Source organism: Bubalus kerabau, chromosome 20, assembly GCF_029407905.1.
Source record: "Bubalus kerabau isolate K-KA32 ecotype Philippines breed swamp buffalo chromosome 20, PCC_UOA_SB_1v2, whole genome shotgun sequence".
NCBI classification, from domain to species: domain Eukaryota; kingdom Metazoa; phylum Chordata; class Mammalia; order Artiodactyla; family Bovidae; genus Bubalus; species Bubalus kerabau.
Genome location: NC_073643.1, coordinates 59,539,665 through 59,562,544, shown reverse-complemented (window position 1 = coordinate 59,562,544; position 22,880 = coordinate 59,539,665). Strand labels below are relative to the sequence as shown.

Genomic DNA, 22,880 nt, shown 5'->3' with positions numbered 1-22,880 from the left:
GCCCAGACGACCTCCCCAGAGGAAGCCCAGGGCGGCAGAGACTAGCGCGTCCCCCTGGTGCCTGGCTGGCCACCCTCTCCCCGCCGTCACAGGGGCGGGGAGGAGGCGCTGGCTTTGTAAGTTTCCAGGGCACTTGGGCTGCAGGGCTTTTGGGTCGCGGGCTCAGAGCAGTCACGGAAGTTTGCCAGCAAGAGTGGAAAAATACCGCATCCTGGCGCAGGGCCCCCACCAGAGGCCCACTGGTGGCGGCTGGCAGAGCCGCTCCCAAGGGGATCCCGAGAGTCACCAGGAGGCTGAGAGGATGGTGCTCAGGGGCTGGGCCTCGGCAGATTCTGCAAAACAAGGGTGTCCTGCCGGAGAGGCCGCACGGAGAGAGCTGTGCTGCCCTGGGCGTGGGGAGAAAGCGTGCACACACAGACACGCACACAGAGACACACAGTCAGACACAGATGTACACACAGACACACACACAGACATACACAGACACAAACTCAGACACACACACAGACAGACACACACACAGAGACACACCCTCAGACACAGACGTACACACAGACACACACTCAGACACACACAGACACAGACACACACTCAGACACACAGATACATAGACACATACAGACACACACAGACATACACTCAGACATACACAGACACAGCCACACACACAAACACACTCAGACACAGACATACACACACACACTCAGACACACACAGACACACACTCAGACAGACATACACACACTCAGACACACACAGACACACACTCAGACACACAGAGACACAGACATACACATACAGACACACACACAAACACAGACACACTCAGACACACACACACACACACACACACACAAAGACACACTCAGACACACAGAGACACAGACACATACAGGCACACACACAGATACAGACATACACACTTGCACAGACATAGACACAGACACAGACACACACTCACACACACACACAGACATACACACAGACACACAGATATACACAGACACACAGGCAAGACACATAGACACCTAGAGACTCATAGACACACATACACACACACACACACACACACACACACACACACATACAGACACACACGCACAGGCCAGCCGGCCTGGCCCAAATCCCTTCTCTGCTGCCGGCTGGCCCTGGGCCCCTGATGAGACCCCACTGGGCCTCTGTTTCCTCATCTAGAAAATGTAGGTGACAGTCTGCTCCTTGCAGTCGTCAGGATGAGTGAGTTATACAGCGCCTGGCACACAGCAAGCGCTGCAGAAGTGCTAGGGAAACGAACGTGTGGAAACAAGGGAACCCACCCCCACCCCCAGCCTCGGAGGCGTCCTGTGTCCCTGACATAAATTCCCCTGGCCCCCGCCCGCCTGCCCAGCCTGGGGCCCCCGTGCGCTTTGAAGCGGCAGCCCTCTGCCCTCCGCCCTCGCCCGCCGCTGTCGGCACCATTGTTCTCTGCGTGGGCCGGGCCGGGGCCAGAGCAGCCTGAGGGCCGGCCGTCTTTCTTTCGCCCCTTCTGTGGCTTCCTGGCCGGCCCCGCCCTCCACGTATTCCCACTGGTCCCTGGGAGGCGGAGGGCTCTCCTGTCTTCTGGAGCAGCCTGTAGGGCAGCCGGGGAGAGGGGCGTCCAGGGAGGGCATGGTGGAGGCGGAAGGAGGGCGGCCCTTCTACCCCTGGTCCTCTGGGGAGCCCACCGCCAGGCGACCCAGGATGTGGAGGCCGAGCCGCCCCTCTGGGAGGGCCCCAGATACGGACTCCTCAGCAGAGCTGGAGGGAACTTCAGAGCCCAGCTGGTTCAGGTGGGGACGTGGAGCCCAGAGAGGGGCTGTAGCTTGCCCAGGGTCTGACAGCCAGCCTGCCGCAGAGCCCGATCTCCGACCTGAGCCCTGGAGCCCTCGGGATCCTGCTTTTGGGGAAGACCAGACAAACTGCAGACATCGAGGGGCTCTTTCCTGCTGTGCTCCTGTCGCTGAAGCAGGTTCTAGACCATCCAGCTCTGCCGCCTGAGTGCTGGGTGACCCGTGGGCAAGGGCTGGCTCTGCGGGCCGCGGTTTCCCCATCTGCAGGACGGGGTCAGGGCAAGACCCACTGAGTGCAGTTACTGCACGGGCATCTGCAGCTGGCACACAGGAAGCGCTCGGTAAACCCTGGCTGCTGGCACTGGCCCGGGGCAGCTGAGCCCAGCGGGCCCTGAGAGCTTCCTTCACGCCCTTTCAAAGCCCGCTTCTAGTTGTTTCTACTCAAAGGGATGGCAGCTCCATCCGAGAACTGGCTCCACCCAGGCTTCCCGCGGCAGCTGGGCAAGGTTTGGGGCTCTGTCACCCTCCGCCTCTGTCTGTTATCTGGGTCCCGGGAGTGCCCCATACTGTCCCGGCACTGTCCTCTCCCCCAGCGCCGCGAACCTTCATCCTGTTCTCTGGGCCTCAGTTTCCACACCTGGAAAATGGGTGCATTGGCCATGCAGTGGCCCCTCCCTGGTCCCCTGGCCCCCTCAGGAGGAGTTGGGGGCTCCGTGAGCTAGTCTCAGCATTTCTGCTGGTCACTACGGACTTTCATATGTCCTCCACCACACACCAAGATGCCCTGTGCGCAGTGGTGGTTTGAAGATGTCTGGGAGCCCCGCCCGGCTCCTGTTTGTCCTTCGTCAGCAAGGCGACCAGCACACACCGATTTGGGGACGTGCTGAGCATGGAGTGGGCTCCTGCTCGGGAGACCTGGCTCAGCCAGCGCCTGGCTGAAATGGCAGGATTTCATTGTCCGTGCCCCCGGACACCTTTGAGCCCCGCTCAGGCACATGCCCCTTCCTTGAGGACTTCTTGTGCTGGAGTGAAAGTTGGGAAAATCCAATCTGTAAACGGAGGCCACAGGAGGTTTGAAGGCTGGTGCTTTGGGGACAGGCCTGGAGAGGAAGTAGGGCAGGGCCCTTGGGGATGGAAAGGCGTGGCCTGGGTCATCTGTGGTCCCCGCCTGGCGTTGACCTCACCCTGCCTGGGACGTGAGGCGCGACCCATCCTGGTTTCCTCTCCAGAAGTTCCCCGATGCTTCCTGCACAACCACCCGGCCAACAAAAGACCCCATTTTTCGCACGTCTAAGCAACCACCTGCCTTGTGCTGTTTTGACCACGTTGTGACCGCCATTCTATTGCATCCTCGCCTTGCCCATTAGTGAGGCCTTTTGTTTCTCTTATCCCCATTTTACACATGAGGCCGCAGGCCCAGAGAGGGTAAGCATCATGGCCAAGGTCACATAGCACCCGAGGGGACGGAGCAAGGATTTGAACCCACACTTACCTGGCTCTGAACCACAAGTCATACTAACGCTGCGAATGTTTAGTCGCTCATTCGTGTCCGACTCTGAGCCCCGTGGACTGCAGCCCTCCAGGCCTCCCTGCAAACCTTAGCTGATCCGTACTACACGCTGTGGGCCAGCCCCTGGGCGTTCACCCGCGATCGTTTACTCTCTTATCGTGCGTTTCCCTTTTTCCACCCACTAGAATGTCAGTTCCGTGAGGGCAGGGACTGGTTCTCTGTATTTCCAGGGCCCTGTGAATATTTGCAGGATTCGAGTGTCAGTAAGTCTGTGTGTGAGGTGGGTACTTGCTTTACACCCACGTTGCCGGTGAGGTGCCTGCAGCCCAGAGAGGGTGAGCGTCACGCCCCAGGTCCCTCAGCAAGGGCGGCACCGAGCCTGGCTCTGGAGCGCCTGCCTCGGAGGGGTGCTGGGGCTCGACCAGCAGCAGGAGGGTCTGCTGAGTGGCTGAATGGCTCCTGCCCCTTGCAGGTCGTCTACTTCACGGCCACGTTCCCATTCGCTATGCTGCTGGTGCTGCTGGTCCGTGGGCTGACGCTGCCCGGCGCGGGCGCAGGCATCAAGTTCTATCTGTACCCCGACATCAGCCGCCTGGAGGACCCAGAGGTACCGCGGGGCAGCGTGGCCTCCCTACCCCCCACCCCCACCCCCGGGGCCGGCATGGGGGAGGAAACTGAAGCCGTGCCCGTGCTTCTGGCCCAGATGGAGCCGGGGAGTACTCAGCCCTGGTACTTTTCCACTGGACCCCAGCGGGTTGTTCATGGTGCCCGCCGGCCGTCCCAGCGGTGTGTATCTTTTTGTGTTGAGGCCTCCCGAGGCGGGCCAATTATAGAGGCTGCTTTAGGCACGGCGCCAGGTAAGGCAGAGACGTCTCCGGAAGCTGGTCTCCTCCTCTGCCCACGGCAGCCTTGAGGCTGCATCGTGGGGGCGCCCTGGGCTGAGGGCGGAGTTCAGAGTTGTGACCTCTTAGAAGGTCGGGGGGCAAACACTAATGGTCCCCCCCACCGAGGCACTCAGCCACGTGGCTGCAGGGGTCGGAGATCTCACTGGCCCATTTCAGGACCTTTTGTCCCCAGGGTCCTCAGCCTTTAGGTTGTCCCCAAGGGCCTGTGACACTTTGGGTCTCTTCCCCATGGTCCTGTCACCCTGGGTGGGAGGTGGGGGGCAAGGGCTCGGCCATCATCAGAGGACAGCTGGGAGACGGCTGGGAGGCTGTCAGGGGCTGCCTGCCGAAGGTTCTGGAGAACGGCTTTGCCTGCATAATCCATCCGGGAATTCCTCCCACTTCCAACTCGGGCGGGGGTGCCCAGACAATAGCAGTGATCATAAGGATAGCAGCCTTACCGTGTGTCTGGCGCTGGGCTAAATCTTAACTCTTTGAAGCTGCAAAAAAAAAAAAAAGCGCTGTGGGGCAGGGGAGCGGAGCCCACGTTACAGGTATGAAAACCGAGGCTCCGGGGGTCATATTCACTTGCCCACGATGATTCCGTGGTTGGACTCCAGGTCCCTCTGCTTCAAAAGCCTCTTAACCCTGATGCTCAGTGAACTGGGGTGGGGGGGCTCTTAGACTTCTGGGGTTCTGCTTGCACCCTGGATTCCAGCACAGATGCTCCAATCGCATGGAGAATCTGCACACCTCGAGGTGGAGTCCTTGGGACCCACGCCGCCGCCTCCAGGAAGCCGGCTCTGACGACCCTTCTTGTCTTTTCTTCGCCACCCTCCCCCCCTCCCCGCACCCTTCCCAGGTATGGATCGATGCTGGGACCCAAATATTCTTCTCCTACGCCATCTGCCTGGGGGCCATGACCTCGCTGGGGAGCTACAACAAGTACAAGTACAACTCATACAGGCAAGTGTTGCGCCGGCAGGCCTGGTAGGCCTTAGAAGTGATGATGTTTAAAGAAAAGAAAAAAAAAAGAGAAGTTAGGGAGCGTGGCTTCCTTGTGTTGTGAATTAACTTGCTCCCTGACATATGTGTAACATAGGGACTGTATGCTGCTGGGATGCCTGAACAGTGGTACCAGTTTTGTGTCTGGCTTCGCAATTTTTTCCATCCTGGGCTTCATGGCACAAGAGCAAGGGGTGGACATTGCTGATGTGGCTGAGTCAGGTACGGTGGTGTCGGCGGCAGTGGTGGTGGGCACTGCCACCTAGTGTGTGAGCCGAGTACTGCAGGCATGAAGCCAGACCCCCGCCCAGGGGGCTTTGGGCGGGGATGAGCCTGGTTTCTGAAATGAACCCCCACCCCACCCCCTTCTCGCACCATGATGTCCCCCAGGTTTCAAAGAGTTCAAAAGCTAAATTGGAAACATCGTCACTGCGGTTTTGCCCCAGGGACGGCAGACACACGGGGGCTGGTCAAGTCGGGGAATATTCAGCACTTCTCAAGTGGTCTTTCCCCCACACCACCCACTCCCTGTTCTTCCCTATAGCAAACTCCTGGTTTCAGCAACAGAAAGCACTTTCCTAGCTCAGGGGCAGGGCAGCCACCCGTCGGCAGCCCGTCGCCACCTTCTCAGCTTCGGTTTCTGTATTTTGCACTTTGCTCTAAGCGACCCCTTCATTCATCCCACCACCGTCTCCTGTTTGACTCGGTCGGTCTCTGCCCTGTGTCAAGCACCCACCGTTTTTGCCCGGGCTGGGGAAGGACCGGGTGTGACAGGCCACCCTCTGGGACGGTGACACGTTCAGTTTGGGGGTAGGTTGTGGGGACCCCTCCACCCCTTGGGGGTGTGGGCTCCATGGGTGGGACACCCCCCCGCCCCCGCAAGACAGCTGCAAGTGGAGATAGTCTTAGGGTCAGAGTCTGCAGAGCCTGGAGGCTGAGGCTGGGATCCTGGGGTTCCAGCAAGATAGTTCTGGAACCTGAGAATTGTGAGGGCTTCAGCTGCCAGGACCCCAGAGCCTCAGAAGCCTAGGTGCCCAGTTCTAAGAGGTGCCCCCCACGAGCTCCGGGTCCTGGGCCCACGGCTTTGAGCTGCCCGGCTTCCGTGTGGTGCTGAGAACCTCACTCCCAGGACCCCCGGGGTCTGCCTTTCCTGCTCCTCTGCCCTCCTCCCCTCCTGCCCAGGTCACCCAGAGGGCGGCTGTTGCTCTTGTGCCCAGCCTGACCTCCCGACTTGCCAGGACCCCTCAGGGGTCACCGAGGGGCAGGTGAGGGCCCAGGGCTGAGGCTTCTCTCAGGGCCAAGAGGAGACCGCGAGGTCCTGACTGTCGGGGCCCAGACTGGAGTCCTTGCCCTTGTTGGAAACACAGGATGGTGTCCTGGTTCGGCAGCCGGAGCCCCTAGTACTGGGGCTTCGGGACCTCGCCATCGTGTATTCAGAGGTCAGCTCCACCCCTGCCACCAGCAGCTTGAGAGCAAGGGCTGCTCAAGGTCAGATCTGTGGTGTCCTGGGCAGGGTGCCCACCAGAGGCTGGACAGGCCCCTCTCATGTGAGGAGGTGCCCCCTCCGGCCTCCCCGTCCCACCCTGCACGTATGTGACGGCCTCTGGCCCATGGTGTGTGAGCCTCTCAGAGCCCCAGGCCCCACTTCCCCCCACCCCGGCCCCTTCCTCCTACACCCGGTGCCGCAGGGCAGTCCTGGCAAGCCCACGCTTTGGTCCCATGCTCCTCTACCCTGTCCCGGGCCCCAGATCAGACCTTTAGACAGAGTTTTCCTTCCCTGGGAGCCCCTAGAGGCAGGCCAGAGACTGAGGGACACAGGAAGTAGTTGCAGAAATGCAGAAGCCACGCCCATGTGGGAGTTTGGCAGAGTGACCGAGGGGAGACAGTTGACACCCCCTTTGCACATGGCTTTTCTTCAGCTGAGGGCTTGCCAACCAATTCTGATTGGTGGGGAATGGCCAGGAGCGTGGAGGGAGTTGAGCGGTGGGAGGTAATCTTGTCGGTACATGAAACAGATCCTTCTCTACGGACAGCTAGGTCCTGTAACCTACGTCTTGACCGTCAAGCTAAGTTGTGTCTTATTCCCGTCCACTTCAAAGACCTTGTCGTTTATTCCCCACGGTGATGTCTGAACAGCCGACACATCAAGGGTGATTATTTCGCTAATAAGCTTTTTAACAAGCGCCATATTGAGCGAAGTGCATTGGAACAAGATAATCATTTAGCCATGAGGCGTGGACATTGTGAATGAAGCGTAGCGTGGGCGTCTCTGCTGCCCCAGGGGCTCCAGCGGCTGCCATGTCCCCTGCCCTCTCTCTTCAGTCCCCTTGCTTTCCGAGAAGGATGCTCACACCCTCTCCCCGAGGCTGGCTCAAGAAAGGCAACACACTGAGATACGGAAGTAGCTGTTGAGAAGCTTAGGGGCCCAGCGGGTGGGCGGGGGTGGGTTGGGGTGGGGGCCCCATTTTACATCTGTCTCGCCGCGGCTGGGTTGACCCCTCCCAGTGCCACCTACGGTCAGGCCGGAGCTGACGTGGGGGTCCCAGGGGGCCCCAGCCCCGTGGAGACGAGGGTCCTACTGCAGCTAGGGCTTTGGGGCTGGGACGAGCGCCCTTGCACCCCTCCTGGGGGTTTTCCACCATCGCCTCTGAGGACACGGTCATAATTACGGTTGGACTTTGCTTACATCGGGGTGGACTCTGGACGTAAAGCGACTCACCCTCGCCGCCACGCGTGTGGTCAACGCCGTGCGATGTGGTTTCTGGCTGCAATTCATTTCAAAGTTGTTTTTTGTTTTTCTTTCTTAGACCATTCATTTTGTTCCCGACCCTGTTTTACTGTTTTAAATATCCTGTCCTCCAGCCCTGCTTGTTTCACATTTCTTGACTTTTTTTTTTTTAGTTTTGGATTTTACTTTATATTTTTTCTTTAGCCCAAGCCCTTCTCTCTTTTGCGGCTCCCAACCCTCTGGGGGACCCACAGGTCTCGGTTACAACTCAGCCCTTCCCCCGGTTGTCTTCTCTGAGGCCCAGCTGGAGGCGGGAGGGGATGTTTGCAATTGGAGGCACCCCCAGAGCTGGTGGGAATTCTCCCTGCATATATATCGGAGCACCCCCTGGAGACCAGAGCCCTTTGCCAAGGAAGTGGCCCCAGCACCCGATAATCTGAGCAGGAGAAGCCTCCTTGGGGTTCACTTACGGGAGCCTGCCCCCCACCCCTGCGGGGAGACCGCCCCCTGAGGGCACGTGGTGATGTGGAGAGAGGAGGTCCTGGGCGGAGGACTACACAGTGGCCAGGGGGCTGCCCGCCTGGGGTCTTACCCTGTTCACCCCTCCCTCAGCTTTGGGCCTCGGCTGTCAGGGTGCTCGGGTGGGTGCACAGATGCACCCTGAAGACACACGGGCCCCGCAGGGCATGGTTCCGGGTTCCTTTTTCTGGCCACGCGTTCATTGTTTCAGTGGAAAGCTTTTCTCTGCAAACTGGGATTGGTGGTCAGATAACCGGAGCGCTCCCTGGTTTTGCTTCCCTCCAGCAAACATTGGTGTGGGTATCTGGTTCTGGGGAGGGGAGCCCCTCCTTTCCCCAGCTGGCAGGCTGAGTCCCAGCTTGGTCCCGTCTCCCACCCCTATAACTGGTGTCCACTCGGAACGTGGCACCTGAGAAGGACAGCGGTGCTGCTGCGTAGGAGACAGATGCTAAAACGGGCCCCCGCCTGAGCCCTGGCGCGTCCCATCCCGAGTGAGAACAGGCCTGGCCTCTCACCCCAGGCGGGCCCCTGCATCGGGGACTGGGGAGACCCGCCCTGGACCCCGAGTGTCTTGTGTGGCTCCGGGCTCGGGGCAACTCGGGCACTGATGACCCTTGTGCCCACCTCTCCCATCTTCTCTCCCCTTAGGCCCCGGCCTGGCCTTCATCGCCTACCCGAAAGCCGTGACGATGATGCCGCTGCCCACATTTTGGTCCATCCTTTTTTTCATTATGCTTCTCTTGCTTGGACTGGATAGCCAGGTACGTGCAGGGTGAGGGGATGGTCCCCAGGCGGGTCTGCCCCTGGGCGAGGGAGGAAAGGCCCCCCTCCTCAGACACCTGGTTCTGGCAGAGCCTCCCTCTGCGCTGTGATGAGCTGGCTGCAACCCCGGACACACACACACACACACGCACACACACACACACACACACACGCACACACACGCACACGCACACACACACGCACACACGCACACACACACACACACGCACACGCACGCACACGCACACGCACGCACACACACACGCACACACACACGCACACACACCACCTCACGTCACGCCTGCAGCAGCTGCAGCCAGCGAGGGTTCCTGGACCCCGGCGGAGGGAACGGCCCAGGACGGCAGCAGGACGTCATCTGCGCCAAAGCTCGAGCCTTTGACCTCAGTGGGGGAGAGAGAGACAGCCTCGGGTGTGGGCCCAGGGCTACAAGGAGAAGGGCGAGACCACAGTTGGTGGCACGCGCCGCGGAGCACGGAGCCCCCGGGCAGGCCCCGGCGGGACCCAGCACACGGGCCGTTCGGGTAGGCGCCCGACACGGCTGTCCGGGGCGCGAGTGGCCACTGACAGTCCTGAGGGAAACCAAGCCCCCAGAGCCTCGCTTAACCACCCCCCGCCCACCCCACACAAGCAGGACCCCCCGCTACCCTGTCGTCATTCCCTGCACCTCTTAACCCCCATGCCCCAGCCCTCCAGGGCTTAAGCCTCCCCCCTCCCCGGGGTGTGTCCGTGTGCGTCAGCCGGGGCTGCGTCTGCCTATGGAGTAACTCAGTCCCAGGCCCACTTGCCCCCATGGTGTTGCTTTGTTGAACACGTTTCCTCCACCCTCGCCTCAGTTTCCTCATCCGGTAAATGGGTATGATTGAATCTTCCTTGCCTTACGTGAAATGCCGGGCGCGCTTCCTGATAGGGAGCAGTCAGTGGTGCCCGGAGAACATTAGAGCAAGCCCCTGGGACACCTTTCCCTGGAAATAGGTGTGTTTTCGCTGAGGCCTTCTCGAGAATACAGGTGTGGCTCCAAGAAGGGGCAGTTAGGGTGTGCAGGGCGGGCTAGTCCCGTGCTCAGGGCCACCCAGGGGCCTCCATCCGAGGTCAGTCACTGACAGGCAGCCTCATGTGCCAGCTGGGAGTCCGAATGCCTCACAAAAGTCTGGTCAGCTGGGACCCTGCGAGCAGTGGGGGCTGCATCCCTTCAGGAGAGAACCTTGCCCACCGTCCATCTCCCAGGCAGCGGCCTCGAAGCCAGTGAACAGATGGGCCCCCGGGGACTCAGGACCTGGGAGGTGGGAAGTCTCAGAAGGTCAGGCAGGGGAGAGAGGGCGGTCTGCTAGCAAGGTCCAGAGCAGAGCAGAGGGTTTGCCAGAAAGAAGACCAGGATTAGCAGATAAGACCGAAGGAAAACAACTGGGAGACGGGAACAAAAATAACTGGAGTGGTTGTTGATGAACTTGAGCTGTGTAAACAGCAAGAGGACTCCATCCTTCACCCCTGGTTAATGAGCTTGGCCTTCGGAGGCCCCCGGCAGCCAGCTTTTATAACCTCTTCCAGAGCTCTCAGCAAAACCCAAAAAAGAAAACAGAAAGAGGTTAATAAATGACAAAGCAGGCCATCTCCAGACTGGCCTCTTGGGCGGTGGAAGGGGCATGGGTGGGTATTCATTAGATTTCCCCTGGGAGGCAGGTGGGGCCTGGTGGAGGCTGTGCGCCTCGGATCCGGGCCCCCCACGGCCCTTCACTTCGGGAAGCCTGAAGCTCTCCAGGGCAGCGTCGCCCTGAGCGAGCTCTTCTGGTTCAGAGCATGGAGCTCGCAGCACCGAACGACCTGCCTAATTGACTCACCAGGAAGGGGTGTGGTGGGATTTGAGCCCTGGGATCCCTCCGCTGAGCCTGTGTGAACTCGGAGATGTGGGGGAAGGTTTTATAGATACACCAGCACCAGCCGTGATAAGGGCCCTACCCTGTGAGGTGTCCGCTCAGACCAGGCTTCACATGTCGTGTGTGGGAAAATCCCATAACATGAGATTGACCCTCTTAGCCATGTTTAGGGCTTCCCCAGCGGCTCAGAGGTAAAGAGCCTACCTGCAAAGGAGGAGACGCTGGTTTGATCCCCGCGTTGGGAAGATTGTCTGAAGAAGGAATGGCAAACCCCTCCGGTATTCTTGCCTGGAAAAATCCCGTTGGACAGAGGAGGCTGGCGGGCTACAGTCCATAGGGTCGCAAAGATTCGGACACGACTGAGCGACTGAGCTCCCATTTCTAAGTGTTTGTTCAGTGCATTAAGGCTCACGTTGCCCGAGCCGCCACCAGCATCATCTCCAGAGCTTTCTCATCTTCCCAAACGGAAGTCTGTCTCCACCAAAACCCCCTTTTCCTCCCGCCGCCACCTGGCTTTTAAGCATCAGCAGGATGCTCTCACGTTATGGCGAAGGAAGCGGAGGCTCTCAGAAGGCAGGGCTGTGTCCCTATTAAGTGAGTCAGGTCTGGAGAGGTTGGTGGAGGGGCGTGGTGCCCCGCAGGGCCACAGCGGACTCGGCAACGAGGGGCTTGTGCCGGTATTGGTCCTGACTCTCAGTGACCCTGGATCTGCCGTCTTTGATTTTCAAATCTCCAAAAGGGAAAGAACCTTTGTCTCTGACACCTTTACAAGGTTAATGTCAAAGCTGCCAGTCTGCTCTAGTTCACTGGCAGTTTAGACTCAGCACCCCTTTGGCTGAGGCATCAATCAGAGGTCTAAGCCCCTGCCCCCTGTTCTCTTGGGACCCCTTCCAAGAGCTTCTTGGTCATTGTTTGTCTGAACTCCTGGCCCCTTTGAGCTCACGGGAGGGACCTGCTCCCATATGTGTGTTCCCTGATTCTCCCTTGATGCTTCCAGAGAAGCCGGCGGTTGGCCATGTCTTGCAGGAAGGCTGTGGAAGCAAACCTCCCAGTGTCTGTCCCAGAGGGAAGAGCCGACGGGTTGAGGTTTTAGCGTTTGGATGTCGAGTAGACTCTGATGGCCTCAGAGGGCGTGTTGGCTGGCCGAGCCGTTTGGCTGTGGCCACTCCAATTAAAATGCGTCAGCGTGCCCTTTCACCCCAAACTGTACCTCTAGACTACTGGGCTGCAGATCGCAGTGCCTACAGACAGGCATGGTCCCGCCCAGGTCGGCCGCCACGGGGACTGGAATCCGCCTGCGGGGCACCTTCACTGGAGGTCGTGAAGCCACAAAGATCCTTGTGATATACATCCACAGAAAGGGGTTAACACCGTCTGAGAGCTGAGGTGGCTCTGTGGACCGATGTGGAACGTCCCCCACCCCGGGATAAATCGTTGGGTGCAACGATGGGAAGGTTTAGAAAGACCGAGGTCCCCCTCGAAGGTTACCTATGGACTGGCCTTTCCATCACCTTTGGGAGCCCAGGGATGAGTTCTGGGGGTCGCGGGCAGCATTGGACTCATGCACATGGGCCTGTGGGCGTGCACGCAACGTGTACAGAATCCTCCCGTGGAGCCCACGGTCCCTGCAGGGTTAAAGACTACCGAGTGTCTTCAGTCTGGGAACTGAAGCCCAGACCTGCCTGGGTCACCACCCGCAGGTCACGTGCTGCTGTTACCTGGCCCGGCTGGGTGCCCAAGGCCCAGAAATAGGGGTGCAGCACCTTCGGCTCCCAGGAAAACCCAGACCTAAGCGGGAGGTTGCCCGCGCTGACACACCAGTCAGCAAGTGTGCTGGGCGGAGGGGCCTCGGGGGCGTGGACTATCTGGAGAGCCGTGCGGAGCCCGCCAGGCCCGGCCCGAGGGGCAGGACGCAGCACGCAGAGCCCCTCCACGACGTGGACGTGACCCCGCCCCTCTCTGAGCCGAGGGATGCTGGCCTGCTGCTCATGGCTCTCCTTCCCTCCCCAGTTTGTGGAAGTGGAAGGACAGATCACGTCCTTGGTTGACCTGCACCCGTCCTTGCTAAGGAAGGGCTTTCACCGGGAGATCTTCATTGCCTCCATATGCTGCGTCAGTTACCTGCTGGGGCTGACCATGGTGACGGAGGTAGGTGGCTCCCGCCTGGCACGAGGGGACCACACCGCCTCCCTGCCGCCCCACCCAGCGGCTAGGTGAGAGGGCCCAGCCGACTGAGGTCGTCCCTCCTTTGGGGGGTCCCACCCCACCCAGGGGCAGCAGGAAGTGACTCACGACCCCACCCTCCAGCCAGATGCCCCGCCCCACTGCCCTGTTACCCTGGCAACACCGTGGCCACCTGCTGCCCCCCGGCCCTCCTCCTCCCGAGAAGGGAAGGGGTGCTCCAGCTGAAATCCCCTTTGACAGCAGCTCCGTCCCCACTGCTGTGGGCAGTGGCCCTTCTCCGGCCGGCCTGCAGGGGAGCCAAGCGTGTGAGCCTAGCTGGGGCCGCGGGCTCATCTCACCAGCGCTCACCACCCATCTCTCCTTACTCTCCAGCACAGGGTTGCATTCGACCCCCAGATCAGGTTTTCACGTCCCCAGTGTTCCTTCCCGGAACTCAAAACAAATGCGTTTCTCGAAGTGTCTGTAAGAAACACCCCCTGAAAGGCAGATCACAGGTTCACACGCCAAGCAGCTCGGTCTCACTGAAGTCTTCTCGTCGGCCACCGGGGGTTTTAAGCCCCTCCGTTGGAAACAGGCTTCAGCGAACCCATTTGTTTTTATGCTAGGAAAGACATGTTTTGTTTCTGTTTCTTTCTGTGTGTGTCTTTTTAAATTAAGTTTTTACTTTTTGAATTAAATTTGTCATGTCTGGAAAATCCCATAGATGGAGGAGCCTGGTAGGCTACAGTCTATGGGGTCGCAAAGAGTCGGACACGACTGAGCGACTTCACTTTCTAAGCATCTTTTAACACAGTTATCCGGTCCTCATGGCCTCTGCCCAATTTCCACCCCCCACCTTGGGCTTTCTATTTCTTGTTGACAGACCAGAACTCTTTATATATGGAGGGACTTAGAGGCCAAGTAGCAAGTTCTCCTCCTCTGGCTTTCTCTCCGCAGGGTGGCATGTACGTGTTTCAGCTCTTTGACTACTATGCAGCTAGCGGTGTCTGCCTTTTGTGGGTGGCGTTCTTTGAATGTTTTGCTATTGCCTGGATATATGGTGAGTAGAGACGTTGGCCTACTTTTCTTGAGTCTCCCCTTTGGGCTTCTTTCTTTAGAAGATCCAGAAACAGAATTCTCGTGGGAATTTCATTTTGAGTCAAACACAAAGGCTGTTCCCTACCTGGGCCCTTCCTCTCCAGGCTCCCCTTTCACCACAAATATGACCGTAGCCATGTGGAAGCTTCTCCCCAGGCTGAAGGTTCAAGGTGTGACCGGATGCCTTGACAAACACAGAGCTGGCCTTTCAGGGGTCTGTCTTTGATGAAGCACCCCTGGAGTCCAGGAAAGGTCCATTCTGACCTTCTTGAGTCCTTGGGATGGCCACAGCAGGATTTGGGACTCTGCCTGAGGTGGCCAGTATCTACCCAGTGACCCATGAATATCAGATCCTTTCAGATAAACGTGTGCTGGGTCTGTGCGGTGTGGAGGTGCACACACCTGGGTGAGGCCCTGGAGACACCCCCTCCTCCTCGCCCCACCCTGACCCCACGGCCCTTGAGCCCCTGCCGTGAGGTTCCCAGGGCGGATGCCATGTCTGGGACGCCGGATCACCGTCCATCTGCCTCTGACTCTTGCAGGCAGCGATAACTTCTACGATGGTATTGAGGACATGATCGGCTACCGGCCGGGGCCCTGGATGAAGTACTGCTGGGCCGTGGTCACCCCGCTTCTCTGTACTGTGAGTGTCCTTCCACACAGCCGTGGGCAGCCGTCCCTACCCCAGGGCTCGACGGTTTCACCCACCCGCCCATTGGGAACTCGGCGTCAGTTCAGTGCTGGCCTCTGACAAACCCGTGTCAGCAGGGCCTCAGGGCAGGGGCCAGGCTGCCACTGTCCGCTCAGACCACGGGGAGCTCAGGGGGTAGACTGTCCCCCGTGTTTAGGAACCGGGTGCCGGGGGATCCCCCCCAGGGATCTCTGTCTCCAGGCCACTGTGTCCCTTTTTGTGGGGCCCCCGTGTCCCCATTTGTTAAACAAGGAGGCCGACCTATGTGGGGCTGAGAAGCAGTGGCTGCATAGGCCGTCACTTTACCCCCAAGAGCGGCTGTGCCCTCTTTTCACCTGAGCTACAAACTGCCCCTCACAAAATGCCAGCCACTGTAGCAGCCAGCGGGCTTCCCAGATGGCGCCAGTGGTAAAGAACCTGCCTGCCAACACAGGAGACGTAAGAGAGGTGGGTTCGATTTTCCCCTGGGTCGGGAAAATCCCCTGGAGGAGGGCACAGCCACCCACTCCAGCATCCTTGCCTGGGGAGTCCCCGTGGACGGAGGAGCCTGGCGGGCTGCAGCCCGTGGGGTCGCACAGAGTTGGGTGCAAGTGAGGCGACTTGGCACCTGGGCATACGCGCACGTGTGTGTGTTTGTGGTTCATCCTAAGGGCACCCTGAGGGTCCTGCCCAGCTCCGCCCGGGTGGTCAGGGACACGGCAGGCAGTCTCTCTACCACTCGAGCCATGTGGGCAGCTGGGATGCAGAGAAGATGTGGGAAGGTGGTCCCATGGGCGGGAGCAGCCTGCCCAGAGGTCCCAGGGGGCACGGGGTGGGGGGGGCTGAGACGCTGGGAGGAATCAGGGAGCCGGAGTGTAGCCATACAGGAGGGGGCAGTGGGCAGGGGGCCAGGCATTGCTGGCCAGAGGAGGGGCTTGCGTCCAGAAGGCCCTGGGGAGTGGCAGGGGGTTCTGAGCAGGGCAACCGCTCTGTCAGCAGAGGGGGAAGAGTGTGGGCCCCTCAGATGGGCCCCGCCCTAGCCCCAGAAGCCCCTAACCGCTGCTTGTCTCCCCACAGGGATGTTTTATCTTCTCTCTTGTCAAGTATGTACCCCTGACCTACAACAAAGTCTACAGGTACCCTACCTGGGCCATCGGGCTGGGCTGGTGCCTGGCCCTCTCCTCCATGGTGTGTGTCCCGTTGGTCATGGTCATCCGCCTCGGCCAGACCGAAGGGCCGTTCCTCGTGGTAAGCACCCAGGGCCCCCAGCCTGGGGGATTTGGGCCGGGGGCAGGATGCTGAAGGCCAGCCAGCTGGCAGTTTGCCATGTGACCTGGGGTGCCGCGCTGGCCCTCTCTGAGCCCCAGGCCCCTCCCTGGCCCTGCGGCGTGGCTGAAGCTGCGGGCAGGAGATTGCATGGTGGGAAGATGGGGCAGCAGCGGCACCTTTGGGGGCCAGGCAGCAGGCCAGGGGGCAGCGGCTTCAGATGCCAAGATGAGAGCCAGGGCTTCACCCCCAGAGCAGGGGGCCGGGCTGTTTCTGAGACAGGAGCTGGGGGGAGGGCTGAGCCCAGCCCACGCTGGTGTCCCCCTTCCCCGACCGGTGGCCCCGATTGCTGCCGGACCCTTGGAAAGAAGCCCCCTCTGCACCGCACAGAAGCTCTGGCTCCAGGGTCTCTGCCTCTGGGGGTCTCCTCCCCCCACTCCCCCGTCCACCCCCCCGGATCCTGCCACCATCCTCTCTGAAATTCCTCCAACAGTCCTGGAGATTGCAGGCCCTGGCTCTTTCCAAGAAATCCTTTTCTTAGACTTTCCCTTAACCTTTGGGCTTGGGCTGGCTCCAGGACAGCCCTGTTTTGTTCTGGGCTGTTTTTATTGTTATTCTCTTAAAAATCTGGAGCCAGGATGTCCGGGGGCCCTGGCTCCCTCCTGGGCTGGGCAGTTTCCTTGTGGGCAGGGGACTGGTTGTGGGGGGGAGATGTCGTTGGTCGGGGGTTGGCGGGGAGGGGTGGGGGGTGGGGGAGGAGGGGACAGGCCTTCCCGAGACAGAGGAAGTAGGCAGGGGTGTGCCAGGGAGGAAGCCGTGAGGCTGGGGTCTGTCTGGGCCAGGAAAGCCTCTGGGGTGTTCCTGCCGCACTGGGTCCATTGTGTTTCCTCAGAGGCCACAAGGAAGGACCCCAGGATTCAGCCAGAATGCTGAATAGCCCTCTCATTTACCAAAGCACCGACATAATGTGCCTGGGACAGATCCAGCCCCTCCCCCAGGAATTTCCAGGAATTTCTCTTGCCACCCAGAGGCTGAAGGGCTATTTGGAGGCATTGGATGGTGGTGCTGAGTGCTCAGCACTCACAGCCGCCCCAAGAGATCACTGCCTTCTGTCCCTAGGAAGCCTAATTTTAAAATCCTGCTCCATCTCAAGTTTAGAGGTTTGGGCAGAGCGGGGTTGGTGTCGAGAAGGAATTCGAGTCCACCCCCCAGGTCACATCCGATCCTCATCCCCCAGACCCGACCTGACTGTTCCCCGAAGCCCCCTCCTCTGAAGGCAGCCGCCCGCCACCCACCTGTGTTGGCCTCCAGCATGGTTCCTCCCAGGCCCAGGCAGCCGTCCCAGCTGGGGTGTCGGGGGACCAGGGGCGGGCTCTCGGGCACCATCCCAGGAGGTGGTCAGGCTCCCAATTCTAGCGCACCCCCCACCCCGGGTTATCAAAGAGGTGTGGGCCTCGGCTTGCCCTATCTTGTGGTTTTTAAAGAGCAGGTGGATCTGGATTTTCAAATGAAATATTGTAGCTTTTACCAAGCAGCTTTTGAGCCTTGTTGTAAACCCGCGGTGAACGTGGATGCCGAGACAGAGGGTTTCCTGTTAACCCCTGCTTCCTCTTGAAGCCTCTGAATGGCCACCTGGCAGGAGGTGGGCTGGGTGGCGGGAGCCCTGGGTCAAGTCTCAGCTCTGCTTTGGTTTTCTGGGTGCCCTGAGAGGGGCTTTTTTTCCCCCTCACCCATCCTGCGATCAGGCAACCTGGGGAAGGACCAGCTGCCCTGCGCCAGGCGGTGGTCCAGCCTCTGGCCTCTCTGATGGGCAGGGCAGCGCAGACACAGGCAGCGTGGTCTCCAGGCCCCCAGCGGGGACGTGGAGAGGGCAGGGCCTGTAGCTTGTGGAGATGGGGGAGTTTGGGAAGGAGCCATGGGAGGCTCAAGAGAGTCATCCAGCCTCGGGCATACAGACTGCAGAAACTCAACTGCTTTGCAAGTCAGGGAGATAGCGGGGACCAGAATCCCGAGGAAGCGTATTTCAGCTCTGTGGGGGAAAGAGTGTGGAGGCATGAGTCCCCTGGCGCTCAGGTGTGTAAAGCAGGACTTGGCCAAGGAAGCTACCCGCCAGAAGCTCTGCCCTCGTTCAGGGCCTGGGGCACCTTGGTTTAAGGCCTCTGTTTGCCAGCGGATGAAAAATGGGAGGTCCAGAGAGGGCAGGGGTTTGGCAAAGGTCAAGCACACCGACAGGACGCGGGGTGAAGAGGGAAACCACAGGGCCTGGCCCGCCTCCCCACACCTGCCCCCTTCCTTTTGCAGAGACTCAAGTACCTGCTGACCCCGAGGGAACCCAACCGCTGGGCCGTGGAGCGCGAGGGGGCCATGCCCTACAGCTCCCGCATGGCCGTCAACAACACGCTCAGGAAACCCACGCACATCATCGTGGAGACCATGATGTGAGCTCTCTCCAGTGGACAGGCTGCTCTCCTGCTGTTTACTAACATTAGATTCTCATAGGACCAGGTTTACAGAGCTTTATATTTGCACTAGGGTTTTGTTTATTTTTTCAATTGTCACAGAAATTGTTACTCTGTGTGTGTATGTGTGTGTGTGCGTGTGCGGTGTTGGGTGTATGTGTATTTCCTTTTGATTTGGGGATATTTTGTACAAAAAAAGCAAACCCACGGGCAGCCGTCCGGGGCAAGGCAGAACTTTCATACGGAATTAGATGTATTTTATGGGGACTTGGTAAAATTTTCTTTGTATTTTTTTTACATGTAACTATGTAGACACATAGAGATTGTCAAACACTTTCACCACTTGAATAGATCTTGCCAGCAATAGATCTCATTTTTAAAAGCAGTTCTTCGGTGCTTGTGCAGCTGACAGAAAGTTCTGCCCCCCACACCCCCCCAGAACACTGGGTGGAATTTTAAAGGTGTCGTACCCACAGACCTGGTTCAAGTGAAGCAAACAGCTGTCTGGCCAGACCCCGGGGGGCTGGAGAGAGGAAGGTGCCTAGTGACGCTTATCGTAGCCAACAGGAGAGGTGCCCAAACCGTAACCCAACCCCTCAAGTAAAGGGACTCAGAGTCCACAGAGGAGACCCAGAGGCGAACGTCTGATGCTGAGAGCGCCAGGAGCCCCTGCATCAGGAGGGTCCCTTTTATTTCAGGATTGAGGGTGGACAGTCAGGGCGAGAGGGAGAGGCATCCTTCCCCGGGGCGTCCCCTGGAGCGAGTGGAGGCTGGCCCCGCAGGAACTGGGGGTCTCAAGGCTCCAGACCTCACACAGATGGGTCTGTTGCCTTAGAAGGGGGCTCCTATCAGCTTCTGGCTGACCCCCCAGCTGGCATCTCTCAAAGCTGCCTGTAGGAGAAGCGTGATTGGTGAGGGGTGGGGGGTGAGCCAGCGGACCAAAGGATGTGTGCCCAGGTGCCCGGGAGGGGGCCTGGTGTCGGGGGAGGGGGTGCTCCTCCCCTCCTCTCTCCACCCTCAGCTCATCCTTGTCTCCCAGAGGCTCTTGTTGAAGACCCCGGCCCGGGGCCACCCTGGTGCCTAGCAGGGAGCGCCAGGAGCAAGCTGTCATTGGGGCAAGGTGCTCCCCACACTCTCCTGTGAGCTCAGGCACAGGTGCAACCCACGCGGATCACCTGGGTGAGGTAGCGCTAACGTAGCGCTTTCTCCCCTCCCCTGCAGAAGCAGGGGTCAGGTGTGCAGTAGGTGGGACCGCGGCAGAAGCTCAGTCAGGGCAGGCACCCTCAAACGGGCAGCCCACTCTGAACCAGGCCGAAAGGCACCCCACCTTTAGAATCCCGCCCAGCCCGCATCTGGACCTAAACTGTGCCATTTAAACAGACACTTCCAAGCCCAGAGTCTAAAGTAAACCGAAACAGTGTCACGCACGAAGGGCAGTGATCGCCTCGGGGGCTGTGGAGCGCGGTCCGGGTCAGCATTCAGAGCAGGGGCTCTATGAATCCTGGGACCCCCCCTCCCCAACCCCGGGCAGGGCTGGGGCCTCAGGTGCCGCCCTCCCAGGGGGCAGAGGGGACTCTGAACCTCCCATCTTTGGCGTGTGGTCGCAGGCCCCTGTCTCCACGGCGTATACTCTGCCAAACAGCAACCCATCCTGTTCCAAACCGTCGGCAAGTCTGCGTTCCCATCTCACTGTGTACTTATGGTTGCCACCGGGTCTGAGTCGATGGTGTTGTTTTCGTTTTTTCCTGGTTTTATCGAGTAGCAATGTGACCTCTTCTCCTTTGTCTTATGGATCCTTAGTAAACTAACCACTGTCAGAGACTGGGGACAGGTCACGTGCAGGGGCTTGGGGGCCTCAGTCCCCGGCGAAAGGCCACTGCGTTTCAGGATGGTTGGCAAATCGCAACATTCTGGAAATGGCCCGAAAAAGGCCCCTTCTTCTACGATTCCCAGACCAAATTCTAGACCAAAGACACATGCAGACCAAGTTCCCAGGCCCTGCCTGGAAGGAAGGTCAGCCACTCTCCCAAACCAGGTCCGGGGCACCTGGCCCCAGTCTCGAGCCTCCTGCCTGACCCCCTAGCTCTTGTGTATCCGTAGAACTCAGCTCTGTGAGTACCTTGTGTAATGACATGTGCCTCTGACGTCTCCGCATAAAGGAAACTTGTCATGGGGCTCACGACTCTGGTTCACCTGTCTCTGGGCAGCCCCCCTTCACCCCCACCCGTGCTCTACCTGGGACGGAATTCTGATGTTTGCAGCCAAATCTGGAAGGGAGGCAAGAGGGAGGCTTAAAGGATGTTTCTAGGGGTGCAGAAATGGGGAAGAGCCCCAGGACAGTCTTACCCAGGGAGATGCTCCATGGAGCTGGGCCTGCCTGGGCCCTGTTCATTGCTGTGGTCCCCAGTGATGGAGGGGCTTCCTGGGTCCCCCAGTCAGCACCCTCATTGGCAAAGGGGCACGTTCGCCTTGAAGACCAAAGACCAGCCTTACGACAAAGGGCATGCTCCGTCCCCAGAGTCCGGGGACCCTGTGAGCGTCCTCAGGGGCCAGCTGGACCCCAAGCTGCAGTTCAGTGGGACAGGCAGCCCCGGCCTCCTTGGCCCCCCACCCAGCAGGCCTCTGGGAGCCAGGCGTTGGGAGCCTGGGAGATCCTGCAGGAGATGGCAGGACCTAGCCTGAGGCCACGTGGGACATTCGTAGCCATCATAGAGCCTTGGATAGTTTCTGGGCCCTGGGCAGCTCCCTCTGCAAAGCCTCTGGTCCCGCATTCTCACCCCAGGTCCCCCAGACGGTGGAGGAGGGCAGTGTAAGGGGAGAGGGGGTTCTACTCAGCCTGACCCAGACTGTCCCCATGTCCCCAGGTGCCACACAGCAGTCAGGGGCACAGCAGCATCTCCCAGCCCTCCCCACCCCCCCACCATCCCTCCCCACCCCCAGGCCTCAGAGACTGGCCAGGAAAGAATCCAAGGGAACCCCCTCGAGGTGGCCAGAGGTCCCATCCAGTTCTCAGACCCAAGGTCTGGGGACCAGGCCGTCCACATGGACGCCGTGAATATCACTGTGCAAAAAAACCAACAAGCACAAAACCACAAAGCTCAGGCATCAGAACTCGGACAGGGGCGTGGACACCAGCAGCCAGCAGCAGCCCTGGTCCCCGGAGGGTCGCCCTCTCCAGGGGTGTCGCTGCAGACACCTTCTGCTGCGTTCCCTGGGCGGGCGGCTGCTGAAGCATCTTATTATATATGTGACTTCAAATTGAGATGTCCGCTTCATTTTTTTTTTTTTAACCCAATTAATTTTCAAATCCCTAGCAACTGTGACTGTGTTTAGCACAAGAGAAAGCTGAGAACGTGGGTCCTTGCCTCCTTCCAGAAATGTCTGGTTCATCAGGACTTTTTTTGAAACTTCAAACTATTTTTAAGATATTTTAAACTTTTGTAAAAGAAAAAAATATATATCAAGCAACAAGAGACTCTTCTGAGGAGCATTTGTATTTGAATAAGATCCTTGGTGTGTAATTCAGTCTCGCTGTATACAAGCTTTTGTGTATAAATGTTTTCTGATATGAACCCCTGTATTTTGCAGGGTGTTTCTTTTCCTCTTTGGCTTTTTAGATAAATATGTATATCAATATTTTAAATTCATCTTTGCTTTTTTTTTTTTATTTTAGAGGCGTTTGTAATCACCTTATAACATGAAAATAAAATTTCCTTTTAAAATCCGAAACGTGTGGGTTCCATTCTGACGCAGCCGTTTCTCGTATGTTTAGCAAGCTCTTTACCATTTGCAGAGGGCTTTCAGCCCTGCCCCGGAGACATTCCTCAGAGCGCGGTGTTATTTGCTCAGGTTGGAGACACTGAGGTGAATGTCGTGGAGTCCCAGCTCTGGTTGGAAAAGAATTTCCAGACACGGAGTATTTCAGAAAGGAGTGGGTTTATTAAGAACAGACAGCAGAGATAATGAAGGCGCCGCAAGCACCCACAGAGGGCCGACCCCCCAGCAGACCAGGGAGAGCCCGTGCAAGGTTAGCTGCCAATTCTTAGTCTCAAGACAGAAAATTCCTGGCATTAGGTGATTAGCTGGGGCTTCCCTGGTGGCTCAGATGGTACAGAC

At 58.8% G+C, this 22,880-nt stretch overlaps 1 protein-coding gene across 3 annotated transcripts in view; it reads left to right on the top strand.

The window, feature by feature from the left end:
- The window catches only part of SLC6A6 (solute carrier family 6 member 6), an 84,200-nt gene extending 61,737 nt beyond the window's left edge, over positions 1 to 22,463 (top strand). For all 3 annotated transcript variants that reach the window (XM_055557935.1, XM_055557934.1, XM_055557936.1), the window contains 9 exons: positions 3,791 to 3,925; positions 5,065 to 5,168; positions 5,305 to 5,429; positions 9,103 to 9,215; positions 13,119 to 13,256; positions 14,229 to 14,331; positions 14,912 to 15,012; positions 16,117 to 16,287; positions 18,607 to 22,463. In XM_055557935.1, coding sequence (XP_055413910.1) covers positions 3,791 to 3,925; positions 5,065 to 5,168; positions 5,305 to 5,429; positions 9,103 to 9,215; positions 13,119 to 13,256; positions 14,229 to 14,331; positions 14,912 to 15,012; positions 16,117 to 16,287; positions 18,607 to 18,747 — 1,131 coding nt within the window. In that variant the 3' untranslated portion in view covers positions 18,748 to 22,463. The remainder of the gene's footprint in view (positions 1 to 3,790; positions 3,926 to 5,064; positions 5,169 to 5,304; positions 5,430 to 9,102; positions 9,216 to 13,118; positions 13,257 to 14,228; positions 14,332 to 14,911; positions 15,013 to 16,116; positions 16,288 to 18,606) is intronic.
- The last annotated feature ends 417 nt before the right edge of the window (positions 22,464 to 22,880 follow it).